General features: G+C 43.5%; 1 protein-coding gene across 1 annotated transcript in view; it reads left to right on the top strand.

The window, feature by feature from the left end:
• The window catches only part of ZNF704 (zinc finger protein 704), a 247159-nt gene that overhangs the window by 194515 nt on the left and 31442 nt on the right, over positions 1-21202 (top strand). The window contains exons 4-5 of the mRNA XM_020891160.2: positions 3679-3911; positions 17930-18030. Of these exons, the coding sequence (XP_020746819.2) occupies positions 3679-3911; positions 17930-18030 (334 nt within the window). The remainder of the gene's footprint in view (positions 1-3678; positions 3912-17929; positions 18031-21202) is intronic.

The following is a 21202-nucleotide window of genomic DNA, read 5'->3' as shown; positions in this document are numbered from 1 at the left end:
GGATAATGAGAAGGTGGCTAAGTGAGAAGTGGTGAGCCTCCTCCTTATGTAAGGAAAAGAACCCAGGAAGGTAGGGGGTAACTGGAGAAGCAGAGGAGAGCAGGAGAGTGTGATTTCATGGAAGTCAAGAGAAAAGCTTGTTTCAGGGAGCAACAGCTGATGATTCAGAAGGTCGAGGTGAAAAGGACTCAATTCTGCATCAAGAAGAATGTGATGGCTTTGAAAAGAGCATTTACAGTGGACGACCTGTGGAGCGGAAGCCACATTGCAGATCAGTGAAATGCAGATCAGTTATTCTGAGGCCACCGGGTAGAACTTACCAGCCAGGGAAAACCTCCTCTCAAAAGCCAGCCTAGTCACTGGCAAGCTAGAGCTAGGGTTCCCCCATAATCTGGTTATAAACAGGAGGTGTTAAAATAAATTTGTGGAACATCCATCAAGTCCTCACCCAAACTTACTGCAATCTATTTGGAAGTGGGAAGAATGATCAAGATGCTGGGAATTCAGATCAGTACCAGAAATCAGCGGTGCCTACTGTCTTGATTCCCCACAAGTTGGGGTGATGTCACTTCACTTAGAGTAGCTTCTATGCTCTTGGGATGAGCCTGATCTTTCCTGATAGCCTTCTCAGCCTGGCAAAGCTGCTAAAGAAAGATGATAGGAAAAGCAAGGCTGAAGTCATCCCCAAAACCTATTCTAGGAAAAAAGAATGACAGAATTTCATGGAATCCTCAGGGGAAAACAATTATTTTTATGTACTCATTCCTTTTACCATTGGAATTTTAAAATTAAGAACGTTTTTATATTCCTTTGTATTGAAATGTTAGGATCAAAATAAGCCTTTTGCATCTTCATTACAAACTTTTCTTAGCATAGTTATAAAGAGAGTGTTCGTTATGACTTTAAAAAATAACTATCCAGATAGTAATCCCAAATATCTGATGTCTCTCATTTATTCTGCAAAAGGAAGCAAATTCTTAAAAAGGGAAAGCAATTTATGATAAGGAAAGCTATTTTTTAGAAATGAAGATTATCTCCAGAATTATTGCATATCAGTGAATTTTTGAAAACTGTTGTGGTCCTCTGCTGTGCTAGGAAAGGATCATTTTGTTAGGATGTGGGTCCAAAACGAAGGAGATTCCAGCAAAATGCCTGTCTGAATTTTTAGCAAAAGCTTGTTTAAGATAAGAAGACACTGCTCTCTAAAAAACACTAGAAATTGGCTTCTGAAAGATTTATTTCTATATTCCATTGTCCTTCTGATTAAATAGTGTTTCTAAAGGAAATGCCATTCACAGGGAAACAAATAAATTAACTCTTGGCACATGCAGGAAGCAGTGTGTAACCACACTGGAACAATAGTTGGCTTCAAAATTATTTCAGTTCCTCATCAGTTCAGTTCAGTTGATCGGTCGTGTCTGACTCTTTGTGACCCCATGGACTGGGAACCCCCCAAGCCTGGCAGCACGCCAGGCTTCCCTGTCCATCACCAACTTCCAGAGCTTGCTCAAACTCATGTCCATCGAGTCGGTGATGCCATGCAACCATCTCATCCTCTGTTGTCCCCTTCTCCTCCTGCCAGTTCCTCATACTTACCATGATTACAGATCTTGCACCACGAACTTGTTTTTGAAGCAAGTTTATGCTTCTATTGAAGCATATATATAAATATGCTTATAAATATATTTATATATAAATATATATATTTATATATTTATATATTTATATTTATATAAATATAAATATATTTATTTATAAGCCTCCTGGGCCTGCCAAGTGAGTTTGTCCACCAGGTAATATTACCTAAGACCTTACACTAGACTGCTCTTGAATTTATATATTGCAAAGAGCTTTCTTATTTAGTAGAGGCAACTCCAGTCCAGGGAGTATCTCAGTCTCTGTGTAGACCACAGGGAGTGAGATGCTGGTTTGGTTTTGTTAATGCTATCAAGGTGTGAACTTGCATAACAGACCTTGTAATTCGGTTAGAGCTTGGCTTTAATGAGATGGTTAACTTACTTCTGCTATTCAACTTAAAACTTCATTCATCTAACTGAACTTTTTGCTTGACATAGTTGAGGAATATGCTGGAAACCTATCATTAGGTGAAGATAGTCAAGAAATTTTTCGATGAATGCCAGCATGTTGTTTGTCTTCAGTTCATTACTAATTACACAGATGTTAATAGCATTTCTTTAATGAGGCATTTGGGGATTTTTTTCCTACAAGAGTTAGGATATAGTTTTAATATATTCAAAATGCATATTAATATGGAGGAGAAGTTATCCAAAAGAAAGTCAAATTTATACAAATGCTAATTAAGATTGGGCATTTTGAAAAGTAAAGCAAATCTTCAGTGATTAAGAGAGCCCCTGAAGACATTCCAACTGGGCAAAAATCTCTATTAGCAAGCATTTCATGTTTTCTCCCACAAGTGGAAAGGTAAAATTCAACACCAATCTTATCAGTAATTATTACCAATAAGTCCTTTTCTGATCTCAGCTTTGCCAGAAAGAAACAAGGATGTTCACACCCAGAGTCTGCATGTACTGAAGGAGAAGGAGGGCTAACTGGTAGACCAGCCTTTGAGACCCTGGCCCATCCTTGTTATGTACTAATCATGGCAAGTCAGTTAATTTCCTGGTGCCTCAGGGACTTCATCTGTAAAATGGGCATAATAATCCTTACTCTGAAAGATAGATATTATGAGAATGCATCAGATTGTGTGAATAAGCTTTGTAAGATGTAAGTGAAATAAAAGTGAAAGTCGCTCAGTTGTGTCCAACTCTTTTTGATCACATGGACTGTAGCCCACCAGGCTCCTCTGTCCATGGAATTCCGCAAGCCAGAATACTAGAGTGGGTAGCTGATTCCTCCTCCAGGGGATCTTCCCAACCCAGGAATCGAACTAGGGTCGCTTGCATTGCAGGCGGATTCTTCACCAGCTGAGCTACCAGGAGGCCCTTGTAACATGTAAAACACACGCCAAATATAAGGCACAATTATTTGTTATAATAAGCTGGATGGCAAATGGCTTTAGGTAACTAATCAGAAATTCTCTCTCTTAGGTTCTTAAATCTTAGATCAACTCTATAAATGTATTCCAAAGATCACAGCCCTGTAAGAAATTCCTTTTAAAATGTTAAAATGTGGGGATGGGGTTTGGAGAAATACTGCAAATCATTACTCCCTTAGTAACATAGTCCATAAACACCTAAACTTCCTAAACTTAGTGAACCATAACATCTTTTTTTTTTCTCCTTGTTTTCATGTATTCTCCACTATCATCCTAAAGAACTAGTGTTGCATAAAGCAACATCCGTCAGAAAACTCTTAGAAAAGGCCTGTCCTGAGGAGGACACGGCAACCCACTTTAGTATTCTTGCCTGGAGAATCCCATGGACAGAGAAGCATGGTGGGCTACAGTCCACAGGCCAGAAGCGACTTAGCGCGCACACACATATGGCTAAAACAAATGTTCATGAACAAACTACCATGCAACTTTTTGGAAAGTATAAATAGAGTATAACGTACGTCCTGAGCTGTTGCAGGTTACCGAGTGGGCTGCAGGTGCTTTCAGCAGCCGGGGATCCCGGCTCACACCGCCCCTCTGCCCCCGGCCTGGGCGCCCGGGAGCCGGGGACTGGGCGCTGACACTGTGATTGTGTGCTCCGACAGAGGGCCTGAGCGGATCCTGGAAGGAGGCGGGCGGCGTGCCTTCCAGCTCGAGCAGCAGCGGCTACTGGAGCTGGAGCGCCCCCAGCGACCAGTCCAACCCGTCCACGCCGTCGCCGCCGCTGTCCGCCGACAGCTTCAAGCCCTTCCGCAGCCCCGCGCCCCCCGACGACGGCATCGACGAGGCGGAGGCCGGCAACCTGCTCTTTGATGAGCCCATCCCCAGGAAACGGAAGGTTGGTTTCAGGTTTCATGTGGGGGGAATCCGCTTCCTGAGGTGGTGATTTTGGCACTTCTCCAACACATGCCCCTTTTGATCGACAGAAACAGCCCGCGTTCGCCTGTAATGTCCTTTGAAGTCTTCAAATAAATTAAGGGTCATGATTAAAGACAAATAGAAATGATTAAAATATTACTATATTTCTTCCAAGTATGCATCCCCACCCCACCCCCAATCTCATCCCCTCCTCTCCCCTGGTTTTAAATTGCTGCACTGGGAACATAAGGTAACCTAGAAAAGAATCTGCCTGCAACACAGGAGACTGAGGTTCGATCCCTGGGTGGGGAAGATCCCCTGGAGCAGGAAATGCAACCCACTCTAGTATTCTTGCCTGGAGAGTCCCAGGGACAGAGGAGCCTGGTGGGCTGCCGTCTCTGGGGTCGCACAGAATCAGACTCGACTGAAGTGACTTAGCAGCAGCAGCCAGTATTCTTGCCTGGAGAATCCCATGGACAGAGCCGCCTGGTGGGCTGTATATAGTCCATGCGGTCGCAGAGTTGGATAGGACTGAGAAACTAACACTTTCACAACACTTCCACCTGGGACTTTACCAGTATTTGGAAGTCAAAAAATTGGACTTCAGGCTTGGTTTGGTAATTAACTCACTCTCTTCGTGGGAATTAACTTTTTCATCTGTAAAATAAAATTATGTTTTACTCTTTTCTGCTTCACAGACTTATAAAGGGTTGTGGGAAAGAAGATTTTCTGACTTACGTTTATAAAACTAGATGTGAAATATACATGAAAGCTAACATGTAAACATATGTAGTATTTACATGCCCCAAATTATGTATTTATTAAATTAGAAGTGAAAAAGTAGATCTCGCTGATTTAATAAATTAATTTGACTGCACTTGTATTTAATCCTCACAGCAGTCCTGTATGGCATTGCTTTCCCATCTTAATAGGAAATTGAGGACCAGGGAAGTTATACATTTCACCCCTGTCGTGCAGGTTAGAAGGCTTCCCGGGTGGCACTAGTGGTAAAGAACCCACCTGCCAATGCAAGAGACCTAAGAGAAGTGGGTTCGATCCCTGGGTCCAGAAGATCCCCTGAGGAAGGAAATGGCAATTCACTCCAATATTCTTGCCTGGAAAATGCCATGGACAAAGGAGCCTGGCCAGCTACAGTCCACAGGGTTGCACAAAGTCAGAAACGACTGAAGCAGCTTAACATGCACACATGCAGGTTAGAAAGGGCCAGCACTACCATTCAAACCCAGGTCTGCCTAAACCGAAAGCTCATATTCTTTTCATTCTCTTCATACACATTTAAGTGACTATGTTCACTCACAATTTTAAAAAGCATTTATGTTTCATAGAATAAAGAAATACTAATCTGCAATATCTAAAAGACATTGTAACATTATTTTTAAATCTCCATGTAAATAGACTTTTTAAATATATTTTAGTTTTTTAGTTTGCAATTGGTAGCTTCATTATTAATGACTATTCACAAACAAAAATCCAAAGAAAACCCTGTGGACTGCAGTGCAACCTATTTTCCCAGTTCATTTCAAAGAGAAAAACAAAGAGATGGCACAGATCCAACACCATCCGTCCCTGCATCTCTCTTAGCATCAGGCAGCATGTGTAATGGTGCTGCTGGTACACGCACTCTCTCTGCCCAGAGAACAAACAGGGCATTGATGTCATCTCTGGTCCTTCCCAAAGGCTGGGGCATGAAGAGTTGCTGTTTCACACACCAGTCCATCGGGCAGGGTCCTGGAGCTGTCCAGGCATCCTGTGGGTCCCCAGAGATCCTGGGTCTTGACTACCTGGGGAGAGAGGCTGCACTTGCATCTGTGAGAACCCATAGGCAGGACAGCTGTGTGGACCTGGAGTCTGTCCTGTTGCTTCAGGCTGCACAGACTTTGTCTCTGGGGCCTTCGGAGTGTGTGATCTTGGCTCTCATTAAGCGCAGCCAAGCCTGTGGCAAAGACTCACAGCAGAGGGAGCTCCCCAGTGCTTGTAAGGTGCCCTGCTGGAAGGCTCATCACAGCTTTTCCTTTCCAACATAGCCATGAGCCAAAATTCATACTCTTGCATTGCAGTTTGGTTGCCTTGGTCAAACTTGTATGTAAAGTCTTTAGGCTTCAACTCAATTAGGAGATAGTCAAGTCACCAAATGAAAAAAAAAAAATCATTACAAACTGGCATTTATTTGAATAGCACAGACCCACTCTTCAGGAGTTTGGGAGCCATGTTTCTCCCTCTTTCTTTGTGACTTCTCCTTCCATTTAGACTCTGGATTTCCCCAGGGTGATAGCAAAAGGATGAAGCTTGTAGTCCCTAATTTTTTTTTTTTTTTTTTTTTTTTTTTGCTTTGGGATCGTAGTTCCTTGACCAGGAATTGAACCTGCACCCCCTGCATTGGGAGCACAAAGTCTTAACCACTGGACCCCCAGGGAAGTCCCAAGTAGTCCTTAGTTTTTAATGCATGGATCGTACATAGACCAAGTCATTGCCTTTTGAACTTAAAGTTATTTTGAACAGTGTTAATAAAAGAAAGTAGGATCGTTGCAATTCATGATTCATTTTTTTTAGTGTATCAAGTGAACCAACATTTATTGAGCACCCAACAGGCACAATGCTCAATACCCTGAGATTAAAGTGCAGCCCCTTCCTTCAAGGTCGAAAGTTAGGCAGGTGGACACTGATGTATAAAAAGACAATAATTATTATGAGTGATAGATGCTGTGCTCACAATATGGTTCCCAGGTGGTGCTAGTTGTAAAGAACCCGCCTGCCAGTGCAGATAGACATAAGAGTTGTGGGTTTGATCTCTGGGTCTGGAAGATCCCAGGAGGAGGAAATGGCAACCCACTCCAGTAATCTTGCTTGGAGAATCCCATGGACAGAGGAGCCTGGCAGACCACAGTCCACGGGGTCTCAAAGAGTTGGGCATAACTGAAGTGACTTACCAGGCACATAATGTGGTGGAATCACAGTAGCTGTAGTGCTGCTATTTTGGTTTTTTAAATCATATCTCAAACGATTTCCAAGAGTTAACTGTCTAATCCATAGACAATATATTCTAGTTGGGGGACACTTTCTGATTCATTTTATTTTCCTCTTCATTCCCTGAGGTTTATAATATCCATTTGAGACCGTGGACTTGTATTGGGCATATGTCCTGTGGGGATTGTTTGAGAACCTTCTAGATCAATATTTTCCAAACTGCATGTCTCAATCCACTGGTGGGTTGTGAATCTTTTTAATGACTGTGAACAGCACATCTTTAAGGAACAGGACAGAATAGGGTGCAGTGGGCATAATCAGGATGAGTACTGTTCCTTGATGCTTTGGTTTCAGTTGTCACCTATGTGTCTACTTTACAAACGGTGTCTCTTACTGTGACTGATGGTCAAAAACGTTTGGAAGCCCCTATTCGTTAGTATAAAGAGAGAACATGATTAGTGGTAAGTGAAGGTGTCCTGATTAGAAATCTAAAAATCCACATTCTAGACTCAACTTTGCTACCCTGAGAACTTCAGGAAAACACTTCATCTGTCTGATCATCAACTTCTTCGTCTGTTAAACAGGCAAACAGATATTATCAAACCTCTTTCAGGACGATCATGAAGACTAAGTGTGACCAACCATAAGTATAGGAAGGGCTTATAAGCTCTAAAACTGGAATGTAGCAATTTTGTAATAGACCTATTTTAAGACCCTGAAACAAAGTGGGAAGAGGCATACCCTATACTAATTATGAAGCAAAGACCCTGGTCCTCCTCCTCATGAAAACTTATTGGGAAGTTGTCTTAACACTTTTCCTCACTCTCACCTCTTATATGATCCCTATCCCACTTATGTAAAGAGGAAGAGAGATTTATTGCCTAAATAAGGCATTTTTGCTGCCTACTTTCAGTGGTGAGCAAGAAACAATTGCTGATATTATCAAATTTATATATACATATATAAATAACTATATTTGTATATTTTATTATAGTTTACAAAATACTTTTAAGTGCAGCATGTCATTTAATCATCATGAACATCTTTGGCCTAGTCATATCCCCATTGTGCAGAAGAGGCTCACTGAGGTTATGTGAATTATCCAAAATCCTGTAGCTTATAATCTTAGAAATAAGATCAGCTTAGCTGAAATAGCAAAGATGAAACTCTTGAGGCAATTTCAAAGAATCCACATTTCCCTCTGCACCCAGAAGAAAACAACATGGAAAGAAAACAGTCAGACCCAGTTACAGCCAGCACAACATGGCAGGGTGGGAGTGGGGTGCAGAGGGTTAAAAGAACAGAGGGTTAAAAGACAGAAAGGAACTCCAGGCTGTCTGCTGAGGCATGGGTCCCCAACCTCCAAGACGTAATGCCTGATGTTCTGAGGTAGTGCTGATGTAATAATAATAGAAATAAAGTACACAATAAATGTAACATGCTTGAATCACCCTGAAACCATCCCCCCTCCGCAAAACCGGTGCCTCATACCTAAAAGATTGTGGACCACTGTGCTGGGGGAAGAGGGGGGCGGACAGCTTCCTGCGGGAAGGGCACATGGCTCTTTAGCCGCGGGAAGGGCACATGGCTCTTTAGCCAAGGTAGGTGGGAACGCGAGGAGGGGAAATGAAAGGCTTCTTTCTCCTGGCTCTGGAAATCAGCCAGCCAACTGCCTCAAGCCCCGTTCTAGCAGAATTTTTCCTCTGGAATTTCAGACTGAGTGTACTCAGATGTTGAGAAAAGCCTAGTAGTATGAGCTGGGACTCGGGGACTACCGGGAAGGTGCAGTTCCTACCCTGACCACAAGGTGATGCCATGGCCCTAAAGACAGCCGCTCCGGGCGTCTGGGAGAGAACAGTTCTATGTAAGGCCAAGAGTTAACGTTCAATTCCTGAAGACCTCTAGAAAATCAAGAAGGGCTCATAACTAAAATACTGTGCTTTTTTCCACGTCAGATTCCTAGTTCAGTCAGATTTGGGATTTGTCCTTTCCTAAACAGGATAAAACCGTTCGGGCTCTGGAATCAGCACCCCAGCTACAGTACTCATGAAAGTGTGAAAGTGCTAGTCGCTCAGTGACGTCCGAGTCTTTGCAACCCCATGGATGCACGGGGCTTCAGGCTCCTGTGTCCATGGAATTCTCCAGACAAGAATACTGCAGTGGGTAGCCATTCCCTTCTCCAGGGGATCTTCCCTCCCCAGGGATCGAACCCAGGTCTCCTGCATTGCAGACAGATTTTTTACCATCTGAACCATCAGAGAAGCCCACAGTACTCGTGTGAGCGTAGCAAATAACCTGATCTCTCTAAGGCTCAGTTTCCTCATCTGTAAAATATGAAAAAGGATAGCACCGTAATGGTCAAGTTGTTGTGAGGGGCTGGCTGCTAATATTCTGCTTTCCTTTTCACCCACTTGACAATGGACTGAATGGCATTTGAGAAGCGTGCGTGTGGACAGGGAAGGCTGCCTGCCTCCATCCTCTGTTCTGGCCCCATAGGTCCAGGGCCGCTGCAGCTCAGGACAGGGCCCCTCGGCCACCTCCGTCACCTTGGGCTTACTTAGGGTTAGTGGAAGAGGCCAGCCTATGTGAGGTTAGGGGTGAAGGAAGCCATGACACTGGCAGAAATTGGGGTCTCCCGAGGAAAACTGACTCAGGACTCTGCATTTCAAAACATTAGCACGACTCAAAGGCAATCGCAAAATTCGTCTTCATCACATTCATTTATCTCACAGGCATCTTGACCATGAACCACTTTACCGGTAGACTGGGGAGAATCTCAAGTCAGAGGGGAAAAAAATAGCTCTGTTCACATAAGATACTTCCCTCATCATTGTACAGTAGTAAACAGTGAATTAAACATTTGCTCTACTCTGCGTGTTCGATCTTTCGGAATCAGAAAGCAGTGAATCACTTTTAAGTTGTGAATGACTGCTCCAACAGACCCTCACGGCCCTCACAGTTATGACTGTTGCCAGTCTCTAGGCTGACTTAATTCCTAACCCACTAATTTTGAGCAGAGAAATGCCTTCTGTAAGAAGAACTGCTGCTCCAGAAATAGACCCATCTGTTAGAAGTGCTGGGGAGGGCAGTGCTAAGAAAAGCCACTCGGGGTCACACCGTGTGGATCTCAGGGTGATGACACAGCATCGCCTGCCAGAGTCAGAGGGCTGATTGACCTCAGGGAGGATCCGGGTAAAGACGAGAGATCTCGGCAATTTAATGACAGCATCTTAGAATAGTCTGCCAGGCAGTGTGTGGTCCAGGAGCGCAAAGGACTTAAAAACTCATTGAGCCCAGGATCAACGTTTCCAAGTTACAGGACCACTTGGATCATGTCTGGAAATGTGCAGATGTCCCCAAAGATGAGATGCACTTTTAGAATTCACTGATGGAGAAAACTTAATTTAATGGTTAGGGATTTCTATTAGTTCAGGAATACTTTAGTTTGTGGTTTTAGACATCATTTAAAATTGACTCCATATTTAGGTATCATGTCCACACTATCAAATGAACCCACTTTAAATGTATCATTCAGTGAGTTTTAACTAATGTCTCCACGTGAGTAATCACCACTCTGATCCAGGCCAGCAGTTCTTGTGTCCTCTGGAGTCAAATGCTAACCCCCAACCCAGACAGGCAGCCCTGACTTCTGTCACCAGAGATTAATTTTGCCTGTTGTAAATGGAATCAGACAGTGTGCACTTTTTGGTGTACTAAGTACCAAGCGTGGGCCACAGGAGCTCTCGTTCATTGCTCTTAGGAGTGTAAAATGATATAACCCCTTTGTAAAGCAGTTTGGCCATTTCTTATAAAGTTAAGGACATACTCACCACATGACCCAGTAATTCCACTCTCAGATATTTACCTAAGAGATAAGAAAGCGTGTCCACAAAAACACTTGTAGACAAGTTTCATAGGAGTTGTATTCATTGTCACCCCAAACTAGAGACCTGTTTCCATAAACAGGGAAGTGGATAAATAATTTCTGGTATATTTACACAACAGAATTCTGTACCACAGTAAAAGGGAACTAATGACTGAATTATGAAACAGGGGGTGAAGCTCAAAAAAAAATATGCTCAGACAAAGACACCAGATACATGAGAATACATTCTGTATTATTCCATTTATAGAAATCTTTTTGTTATTCTTAAATTTTATGTATTCACACAGCACCCATAAATGGGACAAATAGGTGGGAAATGTTTAATCCCTGCTTGATAAACATCTGAATTTTCCTATACACCTCATGGATCCAAGGTCACTAATCTTGTTCACTCTTCTTGTTTTACAAAGAAAGAAAGAAAGCCCCAAACTAGTGAGGTGACAGGTACAAGGCTGTTGTCCCAGTAAAGAACTGGAATGCCTTCAACTTCTAACAGTTATTGATTTTTTTTTTTTTAAAGACAGTATTTGTCAGTCTTTTGGAACCTGCTGAGGGTCTGAGTGGACTTCTTGATCCTGAAAGAGCCCCTGGAGGCTCTGCCAAAGCTGTGAGTTCCCCGGAGATAGGCTGAGGAAGCGTGTGTGATGCAACACATTGACCTGTGTAGAATAACTGGACTGTCTTCTCTCCGGGAAGTTTGAATGCATGAATATCCACCCACCCTTTATCCCAACACTCACACACACACACAAACATGCCAATCACCAAATAAAGGCAACTTGGCATTAACCCCAGGCTGCTATCTGGTAAACCAGTCATGTGATGATTAAAGTCATACCTATATACCTTCTGGAATATAGCTGTAATTGAACTTACCCTGGCATTTTGTATACTTCAAAATCCAGCCATGTTTGCACTCTTGTATCTGAAGTTGACTTCAGTGGTGATCTTATCAGTCCTGTGTACCAGTCCAGGTTCTCTCAGGAAAATAGAAGCCACTCCATGTATCCTAAGTATGAAACAAGTCAAAACCAGCATGGAGGCTTGCCATGGAGAGGGAAGCAGAGAGAAGATGAAGGAAGGCTTAGCCAAAGATCTCAGCCTATCACCCCAGAGCAATTGGTATCAGAGACACCCTGGGAGCTGCCACAAAGGTGATGAGTCTTCAGGAAGTTCTCTCCAACCATAGTAGCCCCAAGGCCAAAGTTGAGTGATTCTAAAGAAGCAGCTCCTGGAAGCTGCTGCGAACGTCGCACTGAGCATGTGTGAGATTCCTTGAGTCGGCTTATAACTGTCAGGCTGTTGTTTACTAAGTCACATTCAACTCTTTTGCAACCCCATGGACTGTAGCCCACCAGGCTCCTCTGTCCATGGGATTTCCCAGGCAAGAATACTGAAGTGGGTTGCCATTTCCTTCTCTGCAGTGTATGGAACCAGCAGCTCCTCCATTGACAAGCAGGTTCTTTACTGCTGAGCAACCTGAGAAGCCTAACTGCCAGGAGCTTCAGCTAGACCAGGCAGATGCGCAGAGGACCCTAGCTCGTTGAGGTTCCCAGCCAGCAGTGGCCTCTCCCTGCCTCAGACATCCCAGCCTGGTGAACATCTGCTGAAGCTGGGAAGAGAAGCCAGGGCTGAGGCACAGATGGTCACGTTCAGACTTGGCGGCTGCGACTCTGCCGGCCGCTTTGCTTAGTTTGGCTTCTTTGGGCGAGCCTGGACCCATGTGGCAATCTGGGTGCTGTTTATTTAGCTATGTTTTCCTGTTCTCCTCCTCCCGTGGCAGACTTTCCTTTAGCGTAACAGGGAATAGTTCTGTAGACAAAGGATTTGTCTCCACTAAAAGTAAACAGAGTATTCTGAAAAGTACTTAAACCACTATTTAAGGCAAGAGTCCCCAACCTCCACGATCTATTTCCTAATTATCTGAATCGGAGTTGATGTACTAATAATACAGATAAAGTCCACAATAAGTGTAATGCCATGGGTAGCAGAGTCAGATATGGGTGGCAGAGTCAGACATGACTACAGTATACAGCACATAATCGAGGAGATGATACACAAACACTTGTAATTGGTAGTTCTCCAAAATCCAAGTGATTGTATTTGGGGAGTTTGACACCTCTGTATCAGCTATTTCCTCCTAAGGAAAGGAGTTATACCAATGAGATTTATTTTTCTATCATTAGTACCAGGCTTTATTAATCAATTCAAGAAGCAAATGCTTGACATATTATTTCAAGAACCAGGAACAGCAGTCTTATCAATAATACTCGTTGTGGCATAGAAATACCACTGTGATTGTCATTTCCCAAAACAGTTACCAATTTGACCGTAAGAAATTCCTAAGGTGTTGGAGGAATTTGGCTCTGCATGTTGTGTAATACTATTATATTAATTTTGAAAGACTATCTATTAATAACTGACTAATTGTACATGCACACATGTGAAGTCACTTCAGTTGTATCCAACTCTTTGCAACTCTAAGGACTGTAGCCTGTCAGGCTCCTCCGTCCATGGGGTTCTCCAGGCAAGAATACTGGAGTGGGTTGCCATGCCCTCCTCCAGGGGATCTTCCAGACCCAGGGATCAAACCTGCGTCTCTCACATCTCCTGAATTGGCAGGCAGTTTCTTTACCACTGGCGCCACCTGGGAACATCAAATGATACTGCATAAGTCACATATTCCTTCTTAAGCCACTTTCTTCTATTTGTGTTGGTAATACCACCCTATTTTGATTAACACTACTGCCCACACCCTCTCTCTCTTTCTGTCTTTTCCTTCTCAGTCTCCAACATGAAATATTGAATCTGCAGTATGCTGGGCCTTCTAATTATCTCTAGCTGTATATCCCATTAGATGGTCTCATCTAGATCTGTTTTAAGAACTCCTTCAAGTCCTGACTCCAAATGTATATCTCTAGACCTGACTACTTCTCAGTTTCAGGCTCATAGATCCATTTTCCTACTAGCCAGTAGGTATCTCAAAATGAATGTATCCCAAAGAGAACCTCAACTCATCTCGATACAGAAGTCATCTTTAATACCATCCCTTTTAACACTCCTCACGCTCAGCCCAACAACAGGTACTGCTGGATCTGCCTCCAAAATGGACCCTAAAAGTGTCTACTTATCTCTTCTCACGGCCCAAACCTTCTTCAAGCCGCCGTCTTTTCTGACCTGCAGTAGCACTACACTGGTGACCTTATTTTTCCTCCCCAGAACAGAACAGAGTGATCTTTTCTTTTCTTTTTGGCCATACCACACAGCATGTTGGATCTTAGTTTCCCAACCAGGGATCCGACTCACACCCCCTGCGTTGGAAACATGGAGTCTTAATCACACTGGACCACCAGGGAAGTCCAAGAGTGATTTTTTCTTAAAATCTAAATCATATAATATCACTTCCCGACTTCAACCCCTTCAGTAGCTTCTTTATTTTGGAATAAAATCCAGAGTCCTTACCCTTACCTACAAGACCCTGCATAATCCTCCTTGCCTCCGTGGCCCTCCTTGCCTCTCCACATGATCTCAAACAGATCACACCGTCTCTCCTTTCCCTCCAAACTAACTGTTCCTTTCTGGCCCTACAGTATGTCAAGCTCTTCTGCATCTTCACAGCTTCTCATTAACTCTTCCTTCTACCTGGAAAACACTAGCTCATAGCATGGTTGGCACCTTTTCCAATCTTCAGGTCCCAGCTCACAAGTCACCTTCTAGAGGCTTCGTCTGACCTAGCGTTTCCCACCCCCATTTCCAGAAACATTACCATACCTGAAACAGTCATCATTTATGATCATTTCTGTCTCTCCCCCATTAGAATGGAAGTTCCTGAAGAACTGCTTCTTTTCTTTCCATCACAGCCACTGGAATATTCCTTGCTAAGTAGCTATTTAATTTAATGAATAAAGGAATACCATCAGCAAGAAGGCTAGGAATGAATCAAAAAGTGCTTTCATCTATCATGACTTCATTTCCAGATGGATATTTGGACTCTCAGATACCTGTAATTTTGGTTTGAGTCATTAATTCCCTTAAGTGGAAGATATTTTTTAATAGAACAGCTTCATTGTTTGAAAAATGAGCAGAAAGCACTCATAGGGTGAGGATTTGTTCATTAATATCGTCTTCATCTGCTCTGAATTAAAAAAAAAAATCAAGCCAAATTCTTTTTTGTGAACCTTGGAGCTGGAGTAGAGGGCAGGGCAAGTTTTAAATTCTCCCCCTTTGGTTCATCTTCCATCTCATGCATTTGGATCAGTGGCTCAAGAAGATCAAGGAGCCTGAAATTTGTGAATGGTCTCCTTAGAATAAACACCAACTCATCAGGATAGTGTACTTTAAAGTGTCCTAATTCTGTCTCTGCTTCTCAGCTCCCCTCACATCCCTCTCTCAGTTTCTGCTCCAGCTCTGCTGCTGCAGCTAGGTCCTGGAGCTCAGTACTGCTCATTGCAGCAGGAAGATGGGCGGGCATGTCCGGGAGCTGCAGTGGGAATGGCTAGGTCGCGGTGTCAGGAAGGCCAGCCACCTGGAACCTCTGGGACCCCCCAGTTCCCTGGGCTCGTGAAGCTCACAGGAGGCATGGGCTCCTTCTTGCTGCCACTAATCTATCTGTTGCAACAGACTGTAGCCATGTGCCACCACACTGTGTCTTCCACTTGCCACCCCGAAAGTGATCATTCCCAACACACAGGATACTTCTCACTTCTGTAAGTTCCTAGGTATTTTGTTTCAATTGAGAAAGATTTGGGTGGGGGTGACTGGCTGAATCAGAGTACTAATTCCATTATAATAGCCAGTGAGTCATCCTCTAAATGTGTAAATGATGGCTTTCTAGAACAGGGCTAGAGAGCAGAAATCCTACTAGACTTGTAAACAAACCTACAGCAATTCCGTCAGTTCAGGGAAGGTGTCATTGTTTATTGATCAGGGGAGGCTTACGGTTGAAACAACCCATTTCTAAACTTCAGTGGCTTAACTCCATAAAGGATTTCTCATGTCACAATCCAATCAGGTCAGCAGAAGTGATGAAAGGGTGTTTCTGCTCTACACATCCTCCAGGGACCCAGACCCCTTCCTCCCAGTGCAGAGATTCTTAACTTGGAGTCCACAAGTCCCGTAAAGGGAGCGGAAAGAATTCAGGGAGTCTGTGAAATTAGATGGGAGCAAAAGTAATCTTTATTGTCATTAATGTTATAACTATAATTTAGCATTTCCTACAATTATGATTGGAGACATCAAACCACAATACTATTAGTGCCTCCTGTGATGTTACTACCAATACGAAATGTGGATGTTTCCATATCACCCTGCAATCTTAGCAGATATCATGAAATATCATTTATGCACAACGCTACTTTGAAATTATGGTAGTTACTAGGTTCACTTAAAGATCTTATTAGTTTATGTGTTAAAGAGTATATATATTACCGCTTCACAAAATTTTTTAGTATTTTGATAACTGTTTCAGCACACTCACAGTTTTTTTAATCCTGTGTATTTTATTTTATACATTATTAATAAAAACATTACTTTAAGAAGGGGTTCATAGAATTTAGCAGACTGCCAAAAGAATTCATGGCCAACAAAAGATTAACAACCCCTAATCTAAAGTACAAGTTCTGACTGTATAGCAGAGGGAACTATATTCGATATCATATGATAAACTATAATGGAAAAAAATATAGAAAAGAATGTATAGCTGAATCATTTTGTTGTACAGCAGAATTAACACAACATTGTAAATCAACTATACATCCATTTTTAAAATATTGGGAAAAAAAATCCCTGATCTAGTGGCGCTACTGTCCCCTAAGTCCTTGAGTATCCCCAACCTCTAATCAGCCAAACAGGCTGGAGTGACATTGACAAGTAGCTTAGGGACCAGGCTTAGAAGGAATGTATGTCACTTCTGCCCTTATTCCATTGGCCCCAATTCAGTCACGTGACTTCGCCTAACTTCAAAGGGGGCTGGGAAATGAAGTCTAGCTGTGTTCCCAGGAGGAAACAAGGATGGGGCTTGGTGAGCACATGGGAGAAAACTCACTCCCTGTCAAATTCACTCCAGGAAGTATAATCACCATAAGACCATAATAGCTGCCATTGGTTGAATAATTACTCCTGTCAGTATTGTGCTAAACGATTTGCTTTCATAACCTCATTTAATCATCATAATAACCCTGTGAGACAGGTACTATTGTTCTTATTCGATAAATAAGGAAACTAGAACTTGAGAAAGTAAGTCCAAAATCAGTGCTCTCAATCACTTTGCTGGACTGTTTTGGAAAACTTCTAAGATCCTTGTAGGAGAAGATAGATTTGTGTCCTGGTGGAGAGAGTAGTTCCAGGAGCCAGACTTCCAAAATTCGTATTCTGGTTTTGCTAGAAGCTGGCTCCTTTGACTAGGCATGTTTTACTGAAGCTTTCCATGAATCTGTAAAGCGGTGATGATAATAGTATCCATCTTTTAGGATTAAATGAGATAAACTCTTAGATTAGCACTTGGCACATACTAAGTGCTGAACGAATATTCTAAAATTCCCTGTCATTAATGCCGGGTTTCCTTGGTGGCTCAGATGATAAAGAATCCACCTGGAATGCAGGACACCTGAGTTCCATCCCTGGGTTGGGAAGATTCCCTGGAGAAGGGCATGGCAGCCCATTCTATTATTCTTGCCTGGAGAATCCCTGTGGACAGGGGAGCCTGGTGGGCTACAGTCCATGGGATCACAAAGAGTCGGACATGATTGAGCGACTAAGCACAGAACAATGCCTAAAAGACACTGTAACCACCTTAAAAAAAAAAAGTGAACTAATGGGGTGGGAGGAAGTTTCAAGAGGGAGCAGACATACATATACCTGTGTCTGATTCATGTTGATGTATGGCCGACACCAGCCCAATATTGTAAATCAATTATCCCCCAATTAAAAATAATTTTTTAAAAAGTAAACTAAACATTCCAGCAGGGCTCAGTATTCAAGAAGGAAGCAAGAAAATCTCTTGAGGTCACTAAGATCCTTGCCTGGGGGGTTTCCTAGAATGGTGTGCTGAGTTATTGTCAAGAGAATGGGAAGCTATTATGTTGATGGGTTAGTTTTCATTGTAATGTAACCTTGTCTTCCCTTATTAGAACTCCATGAAGGTGATGTTCAAATGCCTCTGGAAGAACTGTGGGAAGGTTCTGAGCACTGCAGTGGGTATCCAGAAGCACATCCGGACCATTCATCTCGGGTAAGGAGCCCTCGCTTTGGAGCTCGGTGTATCTTCATCAAGTTCAGTCCAGGACCACCTGCACTCGGAATTACACTTCACATTGTGCCTTAAAAATTCCAAACACAGAAACAGAGCCTGGGCCTGCTTGGTCTTCCTAATCGAGAGATGGATTATGGAGATGGCCATGCAGATAACACAGGCCAGTATGACAAGTGGAAAGAATACGAACTTAGAGCTGTGAAGCCTCCCTAATACATTCACTAAGTGATATTAAGCAAGCTGCTGCTCAGAGCCCCAGTTCTGTCTGAAAAGGAAACTCAGAATATCAGCCCTGCAGGGTCATGTGTGATGGTCAAAAATAAAATGTATGTGAGAGTGATTTGTAAAAGATGGAGCACCAGGGTAGGGTAGAATAAGGAGTCCTTAGACCCCCCTGAAAATGTTTGTAAAATTATATGTGCAATATACTCCCCAGTGGAGTATATTCATGACTTTGAGCCTCAAAGGCAGACATACCCTGAAAAGGGTTTAAGAAACACAGTGACAATCAGTGTTTCTATTCTTATGAAGCCTGATGACCTGCTCTATCCTTTTCTGTTGCCCAAATAAGTCCTTTATTTGTACAACAGATACATTTCCCTGTGTTAAAAAAAAGCCTTTCCAAGGAAAGATAAAAGGAAGTTTTGAGCAGCAGGGATTAGGGGCCACTCCAGAAGGGCTGTGATGGTACAGCCTCTTGTTCTTTAGTCTGTAGGTCTTTCGTGTCCAGGGATGTGGAACTAAGAAGGGATCTTGAAAAGCTGTAAGTGATAAACTGTGCACAAGGCAAATCCAAACACATGATCCAGCCCCCCAAATGCCTGGACACAGAGGGATCTTTTCAAAAAGATGTTGTTGTTGTTCCGTCGCTAAGTCGTGTTTCTTTGCAGCCCCATGGACTGCAGAATACCAGGCTTCCCTGTCCTTCACAATCTCCCTGAGTTGACTCAAACTCATGTCCATTGAGTCAGTGATGCCATCCAACCATCTCGTCCTCTGTCACCCCCTTCTCCTCTTGCCTTTGATATTTCGCAGCATCAGGGTCTTCTTCAATGAATTGGCTCTCCGCATCAGGTGGCCAAAGAATTGTAGCCTCAGCTTCAGCATCAGTCCTTCCAATGAATATTCAGGGTTGATTTCCTTTAGGATGGACTGGTTGGATCTTCTTGCTATGAGTGCTGAGAAATAAGCATTACAATCACTTTGCTCAGCCAAGGATAAATCTAGGGAAGGCATCATCCATAAAAAGTGGTAGAAAAAGAAAACAATAACGGGTTCTCAGGTGATCTTGCTGCTTCCTGTGGATGGGCTCCTGCCATGGCTGGAGAGAAGCAGGAATCCAGCTCCCTCACCCATAGGCTGGGGATGCTGGGGACATAGCCAGACCCTTCCAGAGGATGGCATGTGAAAAATCACTAAGCACTGTGGTCATGGCCCAGCAAAGCAGGGCTTCTGCTCCACGAGCCAGAGGGTCCACCTCACCCTCCAAGAAACCCCACACAGAACCCACTCCTTCAGGGAAGGAAACCCTACAGCGTCTCCCCTCACCTCTCACCATCAGGACAGCTCACACTGTAAATATCTCAGTTATTTGAACGTTTAGAAAGAGCTTCCTGAAGCTAGAATCAGGAGCTGGAAGTCGTTGGTTTAAAGTCCATCTGCCCAAAAAGTCAAATCCTATTCAGCACCACACAGAAACACATACCCTATCGATGTGTTTATAGACTGTGAGTGGCATCACATGATTTTCTTTTGAGCTTCCAGGATGCTCTCCTGGTGGGTGAAATTCAAGTGCAGCAGGCGCTGTATTTGTTTCCCTGGGATTCCCTTTTTACTCTGCATGTTTCACATGGCCTTGATGAGTTAGAATCCCCATCTCTGCCAGCCACCGCCCAGGAATGAGCCTGGGAGGCTATAGGAGGATGTGGCAGTTTTTAATGAGTGCTGATTGCTTGTGAAGAAGGGAGCATACCCCAAGCCCCAAAATAAATATCTTGTGTCTGATAGAGCTGCAGTGTACACCACGCCAGCATAAGCAGTACACTGTTTTTCTCTTAATTCTCACTCCATTCTTACACACCAGGGGCTGATCCTGATTTACCCCCGTGTAGGACACACAATTTTCCCCAGGCCTGCATGTCTATTAGTAGCACTCGGCAGCCGGTAGCGACTCGGCTCGCCCTTTCCTGGAGAGGAAGTGGGGACAGGAATAGAACAGATGCACATTCTTCGGCCCACTCTCTGGGGTCTTTGATGCTTTGCTTGTAGGAGAGCCAAGCCCTGCCTGACCTGATACGGAGCAGACACCTCCCTAGACGCCTCAGCCAGAGAGCTCAGGGGAAACGGAACCAGGCTGGTAGAAGCCGCTGATCTGGCTGAACAGAAAGGCCCAGGAGAAAGGGAGATTTGTATTTTAGGTTCTGTACAGGGATTGTCAGTGGGAAAAAAGTTTATTCTGAGTCAGTGCCCTGCTCCTGCCAAATATGGTCACGAAACTTGGAGATGCCCCAGGAAAGGAAGATTTACAGATCCCATCCCATAAAACCGGGTACAAGAATGTGCATCATTTCCCTAGAAATCCTCAAATCCAACAAATGTTAGTTATTTGACAGGCTTCCCAGGTGGTACAGTGGTAAAATCTGCCTACCAATGCAGGAGACGCAAGAGACGCTGCTTCGATCCCTGGGTCGGGAAGATCTCCTGGAGGAGGGCATGGCAACCCACTCCAGTATTCCTGCCTGGAAAATCCCATGGACAAAGGAGTCTGATAGGCTACAGTTCATGGGTTTGCAAAGAGTTTGACACGACTGAGCCCCCCCCCACACACACACACGAGAGTTATTTTCTTTTACACAAAACTTACTGTGGAAAAGCACAATTTTCTGTGTCTCAGAAGAACCTGTGGGAGCACCAGAAGATACTTTTCCTGGTGATAGTAAACACTGAGCCTTTCTAGCTTCAGCCTTATTTTTATTTAATAAACATTTAGTGCTTATTACACGTGAGTGCACTATACCTCTAAGCACTGTGTTCGGCAGGCTCCCGGTGGACACGGAAGGCCAGCTCTGCTGTGCTACTTTATATAAGGGCGCGGACTGCCAAAAGGCAGCTGGGAGGAGTCAGGATTTGAACCTGGGCAGTGTCACTCCAG

Source organism: Odocoileus virginianus, chromosome 15 (assembly GCF_023699985.2).
Source record: "Odocoileus virginianus isolate 20LAN1187 ecotype Illinois chromosome 15, Ovbor_1.2, whole genome shotgun sequence".
Classification (NCBI taxonomy): Eukaryota; Metazoa; Chordata; class Mammalia; order Artiodactyla; family Cervidae; genus Odocoileus; species Odocoileus virginianus.
Note: the sequence above shows the minus strand (reverse complement) of the source record. Positions and strands in the feature narration are given on the sequence as shown.